A 12,536-nucleotide genomic window follows, 5' to 3' on the forward strand; every position below is an offset into this window, starting at 1 on the left:
GAAGGTATCAACATTCTGCTGTTTAAATCAGCAACTTACCAGATGACTTAGGCTATGAAGTTTCTGAAGATACGTACCTCAACCACACAGCCAAGGTCCCGCACATAGTCTCGCTCTGTCTCCACTAATTCTTGCAAAACATAGCTGGAAAAAAAAAGAGAAATACAGAATCTGTTTTCTGAAGGAACTGTCCTGTACAAGTCTGCTTCTGTGAGAATGGGATCCTTTAAGACCGTACTCTAACGTATCAGATTTACACAACTGGCTCTAACAGGAAAAGTGACTATGAACACTTTAACAGGCAAGGACATGCAGGCAGGCACTTGGCTGTAATGGCAGCATAAGATGAAAATACAAAAAGGCACAACTTTGTTAGGAAGGTATGACATTAGGGGGTGCAGTTGTTTTTTAATTAAGTTTTTTAGGCTTCAGCGGACATACAGAAAGTTTCAAATTTCAGATATTCAGAGCATGTGCACCACATTGAAGTGCTTCTCCCCCGTAACAACCAAGGGCATACGGATAAAAGAGAACAATTCCTGTTGCTAGTGGGTGGCCCCCCAGAAGATAAGTCTCTGTTGCTGAAGCCACCATTCACGTGCGACACAGGACTCAGAGGCTCTGGGCTGGATCTGACCCGAAAGCCTCCATCTGAGGCTTTTACAGATTTCACAGTACCAGAAGGTGCTATGGAGCTGCCAAGGGAGGGGAACAATCAATGATCCTCCCAGGCTTATGAACAATGATGACCAGCATGGCATGATACCTCTAAGGTGCCAGCATGGCAAATGGTAAGCAATGGCTGTGTAAGTGAACACAGCAGTAGGGCAAACATGCCTGGTATACTGGAAACCTAGCCAACAATGTGGGGCTGGTAGGAAAAACCCACTCCTGCCACTTTACCGAAGCAGTAAAAACTCTAAAAACTTAGCCTTATACCCACAGATAAGTCTAGTTCTCAGTCCTCATCAAAGAAGCTTCTCTTTGGAGCATATGGAGATCGCTACAGAAAGCCACAGCTCATCAAGAAGCAGAGAACCACTGATAGTTGTTGACAGTGCCCAGCTTCAAGAGATAAATCCACGACACAAGCCTCACTCCCTCCCTGCACCCCACCTCAGGCTCAGGGAACACTGCAGAAGAGGGCAGAAAGGTTATGAAAGCCAGAGGATGAAGAAGTCTGCTGCCATGTTGTGTCCCCTAGAAATGTCAGGAAGCATCACTCTTGATACTTCAACAACATGCTGCCTAAACAAGAATGGAACAGTGATAACACCAATGAGCATGCTAGTGTGGAAGGGAAAGTTTCACAGGGCCCCAATCCTAGTCAACCAACTACACAACACTAAGGACGCTGAGAGGGAAAATCAGCCATCCCAAGGGGTGCTGTCTATGTGTATACGACTTCAGGGCTGATCACACACAGCACTAACTGGACTCAACAAGCTGTATTTATTTGTATGTACATATATACATGACATGAAAGTTCCAAATTCCTCATTCATTCCATCAGCCAACATCACCCTGGCACTTTCCATATGCCCAGTGCCATTCAAGTCACTGGGACTTATTACTGACCCAAACCAAGTCGCTACCCTCATGCAGCAAATAGTCTTCCTCTCATCAGGGTAAGTGTAAGCCCTTGGGATTAATTTAGGACATTCATTGTCATATGTGGGCTTACCAGAATTGAGAAACACTGCCACTAAGTCACATTTTAAAATACTCACATTTTGACTAATTTCATATTGATTTAATTTTATGTTGCCTTCTTTTTCCCTTCATGGCTACATAATCAATAGAAAGTATAGGAGTTTCTCATGATAAACCACAGACAATATTCTCTTCATGAGATGTTATTTATGAAGCATTATGGACATGGAGAACAATTGAAACTGTGGGTATGGCTTACTGCAGCTTTACACACACACACACACACACACACACACACACACACACACACACACGCATGAGCACTGACTGAACTCCTTCCCTCCCTCTTTGTCTGTCTGTCTGTCTCTCAGCAGGAGGCCCTGGATCTCCTTTTGGCTATCTCAGTGGTGAATCCTACTCTTGGCTTGGGGCTGATGCAGCTGGAAGGGAAGTGGGGATGGCTTAGAAGCTGCTTACTGCCTTCTCTTTAGAGAGCTGGATTTTCTTTCTTCCATCTCATCAATAGGCGAGGAGGATGAGAGGAGGGAGTTGTCTGAGGGATTGAAGGACGGGCTGCTACTGTCTCCCTGGTCGACAAGCAGTGAGCTGGGACGATCCTCCAGAGCCTGGAAGAGATTTAGCAAATGACAGTGCTTAGTCCACAGTCCATGATGGCTGAAAATCTAACTCAGAAGACACAAAGGATGTGACTGGAGAATTACAGGATTTCTAACAACAGATCAAACTGCATTACTAAAAACACATCGAAGAGGCTGGCGAGATGCTGAGTGGTTGAGAGCATTTGCTGCTCTTGCAGAGGACTATTTCTATGCCCAGAACCCACACAGCAGCCGACAACCATACAGAACTCTAGTTCTAGGGTGACTGGACAACCTCTTTTGTGCTCTGTAGGTACTGCACGCATGTGGTGAACATACACGAAGGCAAAATTGCTCATACAGACCAACAACAACCAATGTTGAGTCAGAGGAGCTAGATAAACAGGTATATTAGAATAAAAATATTAATCAATGTATATGTGTTTGTGCAACATTCCCCTCAGTTGCTGAAGGAGATGGTTCATATGTTTCTACCACTGTAGAACCTCATGCAAAGTTTGAAGGTGCACTCATACAGACCAGAGATGTATGGGTCTGACCTAGGTCTTCTGCATGTAGCTTATGGTTGTATGGCTTGGTGTTCCTGTGGGATCTCTAACAGTGGGAGTGGGGGCTGTCCCAACTCTTTTGCCTGCTTTTGGAACCCCTTTCCTACTACTTGCCTCATCTAAACGTGATATGAGAGTATGTGCCTGGTCTTATTGTAGCTTGTTTTGCCGTATTTGGTAGATGTCCCTGGGAGGCCTGCTCTTTCTTGAGGGGAGATGGAGGAGGGGGGGAAGCTGGGGGGGGGGGGACTGGGCGTAGTGGTGGATTACTGAAGCTGGATGTAATATATGAGAAAAGAATAGGTAAAAAGAAAAAAAAAAGGTCTTTGAACTGAACATTGGTTATTGGCTGGTGACCTAATTGGTGCCTCAACTCTTTCTTCACCTGACTCACTGAGTGCCTAGGGGCTATCTGACCCTCCAAGTGTGCACAGGCTTCTAGCTAGACAAAGAAGGGCTTAGCTGAAAGATAGGAGTACTTATAAACAGAATGCTGAGGTACAAGAGCCCTTAGCTTCATTTACTTAGCTGCAGTTAGCAATGTGAAGGCCAATATGTGTCCTGCTTTCTTCCCTTAATGGGAACAGACTCTTCACCATGAAGCTGTGAAGGTTGCATGTCTGTGCATGCAACCTTCTTAAAGGACGACCACAGAGCTGTAAAATCACACCAACTAAGGCTCTGATTTATGAAAATCAGGGCACTGTTAGTTAACAAATGGAGCCTGCTCCAAAGACTGCACTGTGATAAATAAATAGCAGTTGACCTTTACTGGAAGTACATGTTCTTCCATAAGTGTCAAGGCTGGCGTCATGCTTGTGGATCAGGTGGGTGATGACAGGAAGCCAGGCCAAGGGGGCGGGGCTGAGGGGAGACATTCTGCCCTGTGCTGTCTAGACAGCTGGGGCTCATTAGACTGAACTCTGTTTATTTCAATAATGAGAAAAAAGAGAAAAGAGAAAGACAGGAGAGAGCAAACGAGTAGGCATGGACCTCACCTGTTTCTACAGAGACACACACTTATAACTGTAGTAGCTGCCAGGCCCTGAAACGACTGAGTCTCATGCTACTCCTGGCAGCATGTCCTCAGGTGTGACCTGCCTGAGGTGGCACTAGACAGGGCACAGACATTCTGATGAGGACATAGGATCATATGCTTTTGTGACAGTTTTGATGTTCAACCTGGCTGTGGTCCCTACTGGTCTCTTACACAGGTGTGTGTGTGTGTGTGTGTGTGTGTGTGTGTGTGTGTGTGTGTGACAAGCTGAAGTGCGAACTGCCCCAAAGCTGCAGTGCCAAGACCTCAGGGATTCCGAATGTGTGAGTGAAAAAGAGGGGGGGACATCACAGAGCACCTTAGAGTCAGCTATGCAGGTAGCTGAACAGCATCCATAACTGAGCATGCATAACTGGACACGGGCTCAGATAAACCATATAGCTATCACTGTTCTCTGTGCTGCACTATGTAAGTGCCGAGTGTGCTTCGTTCATGTGAAGATCCTTAAGTGCTGGGACCTGGTATTTCCTGGACCCTGCCCAATTTTAACCTGAGCGCTGTCATGTAATAAACTGCAGCTGTTAGAGCCACAGCTTTTCTGAGCTCTGTGAGTCCTTCAAAACCACCAATGAACCTTAGGACAATAAAGCAGACCTCCAGATTCAGTCCCCATAGTGAGAGGAGTCTATAGCCATATTTACATTTGAGAGCAATCCCCAGCAAAGGTACACCTCTATGCACAGGCAGGAGGGTGGCTTGCAAACCTCATGCTTGATGGCAGAGGCCTTACTCACCATCTTGCTCTTCACGAGTTCTTCAATTGCACTGACGAGCTCAGCTGCACTGGGAGTCTCAGAGCTGGTGGGGCGGACTAGTAACCTCGAAGAGGCCTATGGGAGAAGTTAAGACAAAAAAGGGGGAGGAGAGGGCTCACGTTAGTAATGGGACAGACAGTAAATTCCCTCACAAAGTCCAGCTTTTTTTTTTAAAGTAAGTCCAGACAAAAAGACCACAAGTTTGTCTTTGTTTGCATTTATTTAGAGTCATCCTTTTATATTTACAATATTCTGACATGAAACATTAAATAAAGCCTGTCTAGGATACATGTGGGAAGCAGACAATGTCTGTTTTTAATCCTCAGTCATGTAACATCGTGATGTTTTTCTGAATGGTGACTGGGCATGGGAGCATCCTAACTAACTCTGCAAATGCTGGCTTAGGCTCTCAGCTATGGAGAGAGACAGAACCCAGTCAGCAGAAGAGAAAGAGGCTTAAGGTCTAATGGGTGAATCCTCAAATAACCAAGAAACAAAATGGGGCTACTAATAATGGCTTGACTATGTTTGTTTCTGGGGTTAAGAAAGGGAAGGGAGCCAGGGTACAGTGACCAGATAGGGGAGGGGGGACAAGCTCACCATTTCCTGTGCCATCCATTTCCCCAATGATTACTGCAGAGGACAGAAGAGCTGAAGCCTCACAAGCTATGAGATGCCACTTATGGCTAGATCGAGGTCGTCAGGGGGTGACAGTAAGGAAGTCTGAGGGAGGGGCTACTGAGCTGAGTTTCAGTAATTAGCAAACACTGTTTGCAGATTACTTCTGCTATAGAGAAGGTGGGGATTGAGGGGCACAGGTAATATGAACCTTGCTTCATATTAAGGACAGCAGAGATGCATTCAACACATGGCTGGCTGTCCGAGAGATGCATTTCTCACGGTCAACAGATATGGGTTTTTACAACAGGCTTTTATGTATGTGGAGCAAAAGATGCACTTTACAAAACAAACACTGGTTTGCTCTAATGACGTCTGGAATATGAGATGAACAAAACAGAGAAAAAAATCAAATGGAAAGGTAAGGAAACTGAGCCAAAACAGACACAGAACACAAAGCAACGTAATGCTGAGGTGACAGTTTACAAAAAGAGAAAACAGAACAAAACAAAAAATTAGTTCAAGATAGTATACTGTCTGGGAACATCGCTAGATTTTTTAAAATGAAGATTTGCTATTGATAATACCCAACCAGGCTGCATGGTAAACAGCAAATGATTCCAGTAAACAAGATTCAGGCAATTCAGTCTTTTTAAGGGAGGAAAATAAGCCAATAAAACCAGCTCCCCATTGCTTGGATAACCACCCAGACTTCAGAAATTTATTTTCCTGCTTTAAAAAGGCTATTAGTTTAGATTGTTACAAAATAGCTCACGAGTCGTCACAACACCCACACAGCCCGATTCGTGGCCGGATTCAGGGCCTTTACTTTCTCTCTCAGATCAGCCTGCACCAAGGGTGACCCTGAACTCTAAGAGGACAAACGGTAGCTCTGCGGCTCACAACCTGTGTGCTCAGACCACGGGCCCAGGCTGTGCTCAGCTGTGTGAGGCGTCCATGCCATGAGCAAGTGTGGTGGCTACACTGCCGCAAACAGCGCAGTACAGCGTCCGCCGTCAAACAGAGGCTGACAAATCCAGCAAGTGACTGACAATACCAATAAGGGAGGTCAGGAAAGGAAGAGGGGAAAATGTGAAGGAAAAAAAAAATGTTGAAAGCACATCTATTTTCTTTGGAAAACTTATTTATTGCCAAGCAAAACAAAACAAAAGAACAATAACAGAAAACCCCCAGTGATGACTTCCTGGCTCTATTTTTAGCATCTAACAAATGGAGAGGGTCATGATGGGACCAGCGTGCAGAGAAGCTGTGCAAGCTTCATTTATTAGGTTTCCAGTTCTTTGATATTTTGTTTTTGAGATTTAACAATTGTGTGGATACAATAATCTAGATGATGTAAGAACTGAAGGGAAACAGAGACCGAGGAGGAGCCGCATGGCAATCAGGTGACTCCCAATGTTTTGTAACAATGCATTCACTGGGGTTCTCATCCTGCATATTGGGAAAAGTAACTGGAGAGCAACACAACCTTATTTTAACTAGAACATGTGTAAAAACAAATTATGGAGGAAACATGACGGCCTACTGTGTGTCGAAAGCTGTATTCGGGCAGGCTGCACCAGATTTCTGCTCTCCTGGTGACACTAACCAGCACGTTAAAAATTACTTTAAGAGCAGCAATGACTGAAGCATCATTAAAATATACCAAACATAGTTACATGAGCAAGGGTGTGGGAGTAGCATATGCCGGCCTGGTGCTTGTTCTCAATGGACTTGTTGTTCATCCTTCTGAGATATAAACAAGCTGACTGCTGGGAAAGCAGCAGACTTCCAGTGCCCACCCCATACCCTCCATCTCCTGGCCTTTGCAATGTGCTGGTATGGAAACTAGGGAAGCATTCTGTACCTCTGGCTTGGGCCAGCATGGGCTCTCTCTTTACCTTGTCATCCTGCGAGTCTGGCTGCAGAAGGCTGTGCTGCTGGATGGCCATGGGAGGGGGCAGCGGCACAGCGTCGGCACCCTCCTCGCCTTCTTCCTCACCACAGCTCTGCATGCCCGAGGAGGAGGATTTGGATAATGTGCCACTGCTCAGGCCCTCATTCCGTCCTCTCTGAAAGCAAACCAACAATTGTTCATTCAAGTTGGACTCTGGGCCCTCAGGGGTTAACTAGAAGAGCATGGCGAGGCCAGAACTAAGCAGATATTCATTTCCTCTGTTCTTATGAAAACAAATCTGAGTTTTAGCTTCAGTGACAGAATACAAGTTTATAAAATAGGTATGTGAATACATAATGACCCCCATACTGTGGTAAAAATAGGTTCAGGGAAAGAAAAACAAAAACAAAACAAACAACAACAGCAAAAACACCCCCAACAAACCAGAAAGCACATGAAGCAATCAAATAAAACAAACGTGACATTGTTTCTCACTGCCTTTCCCCCGCTTTGAGTCCAAGTTAAAATCCCCACTGGTCCTGTCTACTGAGGATGTCTTAGGGACATAAAAGATAATTTCTCCAAGTAGAACTCAGAGCCTTTTGAGACAAAAGTGGAAGCAAAAAATATCGTGGATGTTCTGTCACCACTCTGGTGACATGGGAATAATGTGGAGAGTCCCATGTGATCCATAAAAGCAGTGAAATGGCATTTCCAACAATGTCTTTCAGCGTGTCCCAGAACTTAGCAGTCTGCAAAACAAACCCTCAATGGGCTATGCAATATGGGTGTGTCCTGCACAGCAAATGTATTACTTCCCAAAACAACTACCCTTAACTTGACAGAACGAAATCATTGGAAGGCCCCTAGCCGTAGACTTCATGACTTAAGTGCCTACAGTCACAGGGCTGTTACAGAGACCTACCTCTTCAATGGTCTCATCCTGTGGGGTGGCAGCGCTGTCGTCAGAATCTTTCTGGGAACCAGCATCCGCACTCTTCCGGACCTCCCTGCTCTTCTTGTGCTTGTGGGCCAGCTTCTTCGCATGCCCATCGGCCTTGCCACTGCTGAGTCGCCGAACAGGGCTTGTGAGCCACTTGCGCAGGGTGTTGCCTGGCCTCTTGGGACCTGGTGAACTCTGTGCTCCGATCATGTGTGGCTGAAGGGAAGCCACAGAGGCTGGTGGACTGGCATCATTGCTGGAGACTGACAGTGAGTCTGATGGGAGAAAAAGGATGCATTTTATTGTACATGACAAAAGTTCCCCAACATTGGGGTCAAGTGAGTGCCTTCAGCCACCATACTTATTCCCCAACTTAACAGACTCTCACGTGGCCAGATGGGAACTTTGTTGTTTTTACCTATATGTTGAAACAAAATGGACACCTCTCTTCTAGGATGATTATCAAGGTGCATTTCTGCTACAGATGATGTTTCTCAAGATACACTGCCCCTTCCCCAAAGTAGGTCACATCAGCAATCCTGAAGACCAGAGTGGCCCCTGCACAGATCCAATCATGTTGATTTGTTTTTGTTTTTGAGATGGAGTTTTCATGTAGTTTGGGCTAGCTTCAAGCACTCCTACACCAACCTCCAGAATGCCAGGATAACAAAACTACATGCTCCCTCAACTCAAATGCTTAGAGTTAAAATGTTATCACTGAGGCTGGAGAAATGGCTTACCAGTTCAGAGTGCTGGCTGCTCTTCTAGAGGACCCCACTTTGGTTTGAAGCATTCACATGGTAGCTCACAACTGAATTAAACTCTAGTCCCCAGGTATCTGAACCCTCTTCTGGTCTCCACAAGTACAGGTTGCATAATGGCAGGCAGACATACATGCAGGCAAAACACCCATAAACACAAACTAAAATAAAGTCATTAACTACTTAAAGTTTAAGATGCTGGAGGACACAACTTAAAATTATTTCTACCCATTTGCTTGATTAATAAAACCAGGAAAAAGAATTTAGAGAAAAATTTAAAAAGTTTTAATTATAAATTATCATAAACTAATTAGTCAAAGAAATATATTTGGCTAGACACACTATAAGTAAACAGGATTTATCTGACTGTCTATCCATCTGTCCTGCCCATGCAATGAAAGACCCATCTGCAAAGGCTGTTGTTCAGGACTAACTTGATGATGAAGAAATGAACGCAGGGGTCCTAGGAGACCAACAGCCATCTGCCCATAGACAATACAGATACACAGCTTCTTTGTTGGTGACTTTGAAATGTTATCTGCTTTGTTTGAGTAAATACTAGCAATCATAACAAAGATATTTTTTTTTTAATCAAAAGGATCAGAAAAGTCTTTTCAGTTAACCAAAATGCTCTATAGAAAGGATATCTATATCAAGCTTCTCACTGGATTTCAAAATTAAACACAGTCTAGTCATGGAGCACTGGCGTGTATTGGTTTAGATGACTGAACCAATCCAGAGTCAGGTGGGATGTTTCTGTAAACTTGAGAGCCAGCAATCAGGAACCAAGCGGCCACATTCCAAGCACCCGACAATAGGAGGGAAATGAAGCAGCTATATGAATTGTAATAAGCTGCGTTCAGACGGAGGTGAGCTGAGGCATCTGGGGTTCCCCAGTGGTATACGAATGAGTAGACTGTACTTATACAAACAGCAAGTACCCTGACAATACCCAGAATTCATGGGCAAGAGGAGTTAAAGGCAGGCTTAACACGGTGTCTAGGAAATACTAAATATGCAGAAACGACCTAGATAGTGACTCCATCCTATTTTTATTAAAAAAGCCCCTTATTAAAAAGATAAAGAGATTCTAGCAGGCTTAAAAATCCATGCAAGTGTGCACCCTGGCCACCACTGTCAGCCGGGGTGGGCTTGAGGAGGAAAACCAAGTTGATTTTTTGCTGAGGTTGAGGTCATTGAATGGCTATAGTGGTTTCCTTTTAAAGTAAAGACAGAATAAAAACCAGGAAGAAGGAAAGGCTGACCCCCACATGGGAGGGTTTCACCATGGGCACATAGGGCCAGACCCATGGGGAGGAGAAATCTCTGGACTCCCAGTCTGTAAATCTGGACATCTGTGATTAATAAAAGCACTTAAAAATGTAAGAAAAAAATAAGATCACATCCTACTAGTTGCAGACTAAGGAAAACTGAGCCCCCTCCCCCTGCTTTCTCCCCACTTTCACAGTGGAAGAAAGTCTCAGAGACTGCCAGTGTAATGGAACAACACTGGATGGCTGATGATTTTTAGCAAACTTTTAGAATTAAGTACTGCATACTCTGAGCTTGAAAATGACTCACCCATATCTAGAGTTCTTTGGTTTCACAGTGTCAATAGCTCACAAGTAGGGTGGGGGCGCTTAGGCAGCAGACCTGGGGCCAGGGCCTGACTGGCATGTGCAGGGGTCCTGCAAGTATTTGCTGACAGACCTGCTTCCATACAACTGTGGACAGGCTATGAGGCTGGAGTTCCAACCCTGCCTGTCACTTGTAGGGTGTAAGTATCTTTAAAGCCCCTGACCTTCTGCTTTAGTTTCTTAAGGGGTAAAATGGTAATGATTTTCCCTTTCCTGGGTGGGGAGGTTATAAAATCAGGCTTTTGTACATATAACCTAACAGATATATGAGGCAATACTCATGTTTTTGCAAAAAGAAAGAAGGAAGAAGGAAGGAAGGAAGGAAGGAAGGAAGGAGGGAGGAAGGGAGGGAGGGAGGAAGGGAGGGAGGGAGGGAGGGAGGGAGGGAAGGAAAGAAAGGAAAAAGAAAGAAGGAAAAAGGGAAGGAAGGAAAGAAAGCAAGAAAGCAAGAAAGAAAGAGCAAACAGCAAGTGGGGATGCAAGGCAAACTGATTGGGGAAAATGGATCAAGATGGCCTGCTTCAAGGCTTGCAATGGGAAGAGCAGCCGTGACTACACAGGCCTTGGCCCCTCAATCCTCTGCATCTGCTGTTCAGGCTGCTTCATCCGTATCACATCCACCAAGCACACACATGGGACAATTGCTGACAGCCGAGTCACGGGTGAGGAGGCAGGGCCACCACAAGACGCATTTAGCATTGGGAAATGTTCTAGTAAACATCTGTCTCACATTTCAAATTCTCTTGCAGTATCCCCAAATTATGTGTGTGTGCACACGCATGCACACACACACTCACACAAGTGCTGGGGAAGATAGCCAATTTTCACATTCCTAGCCAGGCACTGTATCATTGAACTAAACCTGAAGTTCCTGGTTAATGTACATTATTCCACTTTGCTGTCCATTGTGGGTGGATTGAAGAATATGTGTCAAATGAACTGCGCCATGACGTCTTCCTAGTCTTCAGTCAAGATACACATACATCATAGAGAAATTTCTAACACAAAGAACTCATTTCCAGTTTGTATCCTAAGGACTGCAGAAATGTCTGTAATGGGAGGCACTGTGATCTATTTAAGAAAGACAAACCTGGGGCCGCGCTTGCAAAGTCTGAGGCCAGCCGGGTAGGCTTTAATGTTCTGTAACTGGATTTACCAAGAGCTGAGTGCAGAGGACCTTCTGTTCAGAAAGGGAGGCAGCGCTGTACACACTGAGCTGGAGATGCACAGTGTTCACCAAGCAGAGAGAAAACAGGCTGCTCGCTCTGTGGCAAACTGAACCGACTGAGACATTCCACATGATCCCCACATTCTTCAAGTGGGATTTGAAGTCTGCTTTTAAAATCAAGGTATTCTTTTTTTTTTTTTTTTCCTAATTAAAAAAAAAAAAGTTCACAGTGCCCTAGAGATCCTCTCAGGATGACATAAAAAGCGAGTCAATATGTAAGCTATTCCTCCAGATGTATTCTCCAGGGACCATGTTTCATCTTGATTACAATGGTCTGACAGTCCACAAACACTGCAGATAATGGTGGTAATACATTTGGGGAATCAGTTGAAGGACTAAGGAAGAGAACTGATCTGCTTAGTGACATCGTACAGTGCTGGTGACGAAGAACAGATGCATTGCCACGGTCATTTCCCAAATTACAGCCTACCTTCTACCTGGCTCCGATTTTCTATCCTAGTTTCCTTGCTCTTATACAGGCTTTGTGCTCTCCTGCCAGTGGTCCCATTGAGTCCTAATTTGTCCCCTAGCACTGAGTCTCTATCGGGATGGCAGTGATGCCTGGAGGCTGTGTGCCAGAATTCTATGCATTTCCCACACACCCAGGATCCCGGCTTCACGCTAGGTTGTGACTGCCATGCCGCTGCTATGTCAGCACAGGAAGTAATCTCTCCAAAGGCAGAAGCTGTGGAGAAGCACCATGAAGAAGGGCAATTAATGAAAATGGTGGAGAAAGGACACAACATGCGTTCTGCATTCTTTAAGTGTGATGCAGAGTGGTTCCATGATGCAAAAATGTGAACTTTTGTGTCTGCATCC

General features: G+C 44.9%; 1 protein-coding gene across 3 annotated transcripts in view; it reads right to left on the reverse strand.

Moving 5' to 3' along the window:
* The window catches only part of Trio (trio Rho guanine nucleotide exchange factor), a 287,480-nt gene that overhangs the window by 34,806 nt on the left and 240,138 nt on the right, over nt 1–12,536 (reverse strand). For all 3 annotated transcript variants that reach the window (XM_055619033.1, XM_055619031.1, XM_055619034.1), the window contains exons 35-39: nt 8,074–8,366; nt 7,153–7,323; nt 4,613–4,708; nt 2,131–2,279; nt 78–144 (exon numbers count right to left, since the gene is read on the reverse strand). In XM_055619033.1, coding sequence (XP_055475008.1) covers nt 78–144; nt 2,131–2,279; nt 4,613–4,708; nt 7,153–7,323; nt 8,074–8,366 — 776 coding nt within the window. The remainder of the gene's footprint in view (nt 1–77; nt 145–2,130; nt 2,280–4,612; nt 4,709–7,152; nt 7,324–8,073; nt 8,367–12,536) is intronic.

Source organism: Psammomys obesus, unplaced genomic scaffold, assembly GCF_907164565.1.
Source record: "Psammomys obesus unplaced genomic scaffold, mPsaObe1.curated_primary_1811, whole genome shotgun sequence".
Lineage (NCBI taxonomy): Eukaryota > Metazoa > Chordata > Mammalia > Rodentia > Muridae > Psammomys > Psammomys obesus.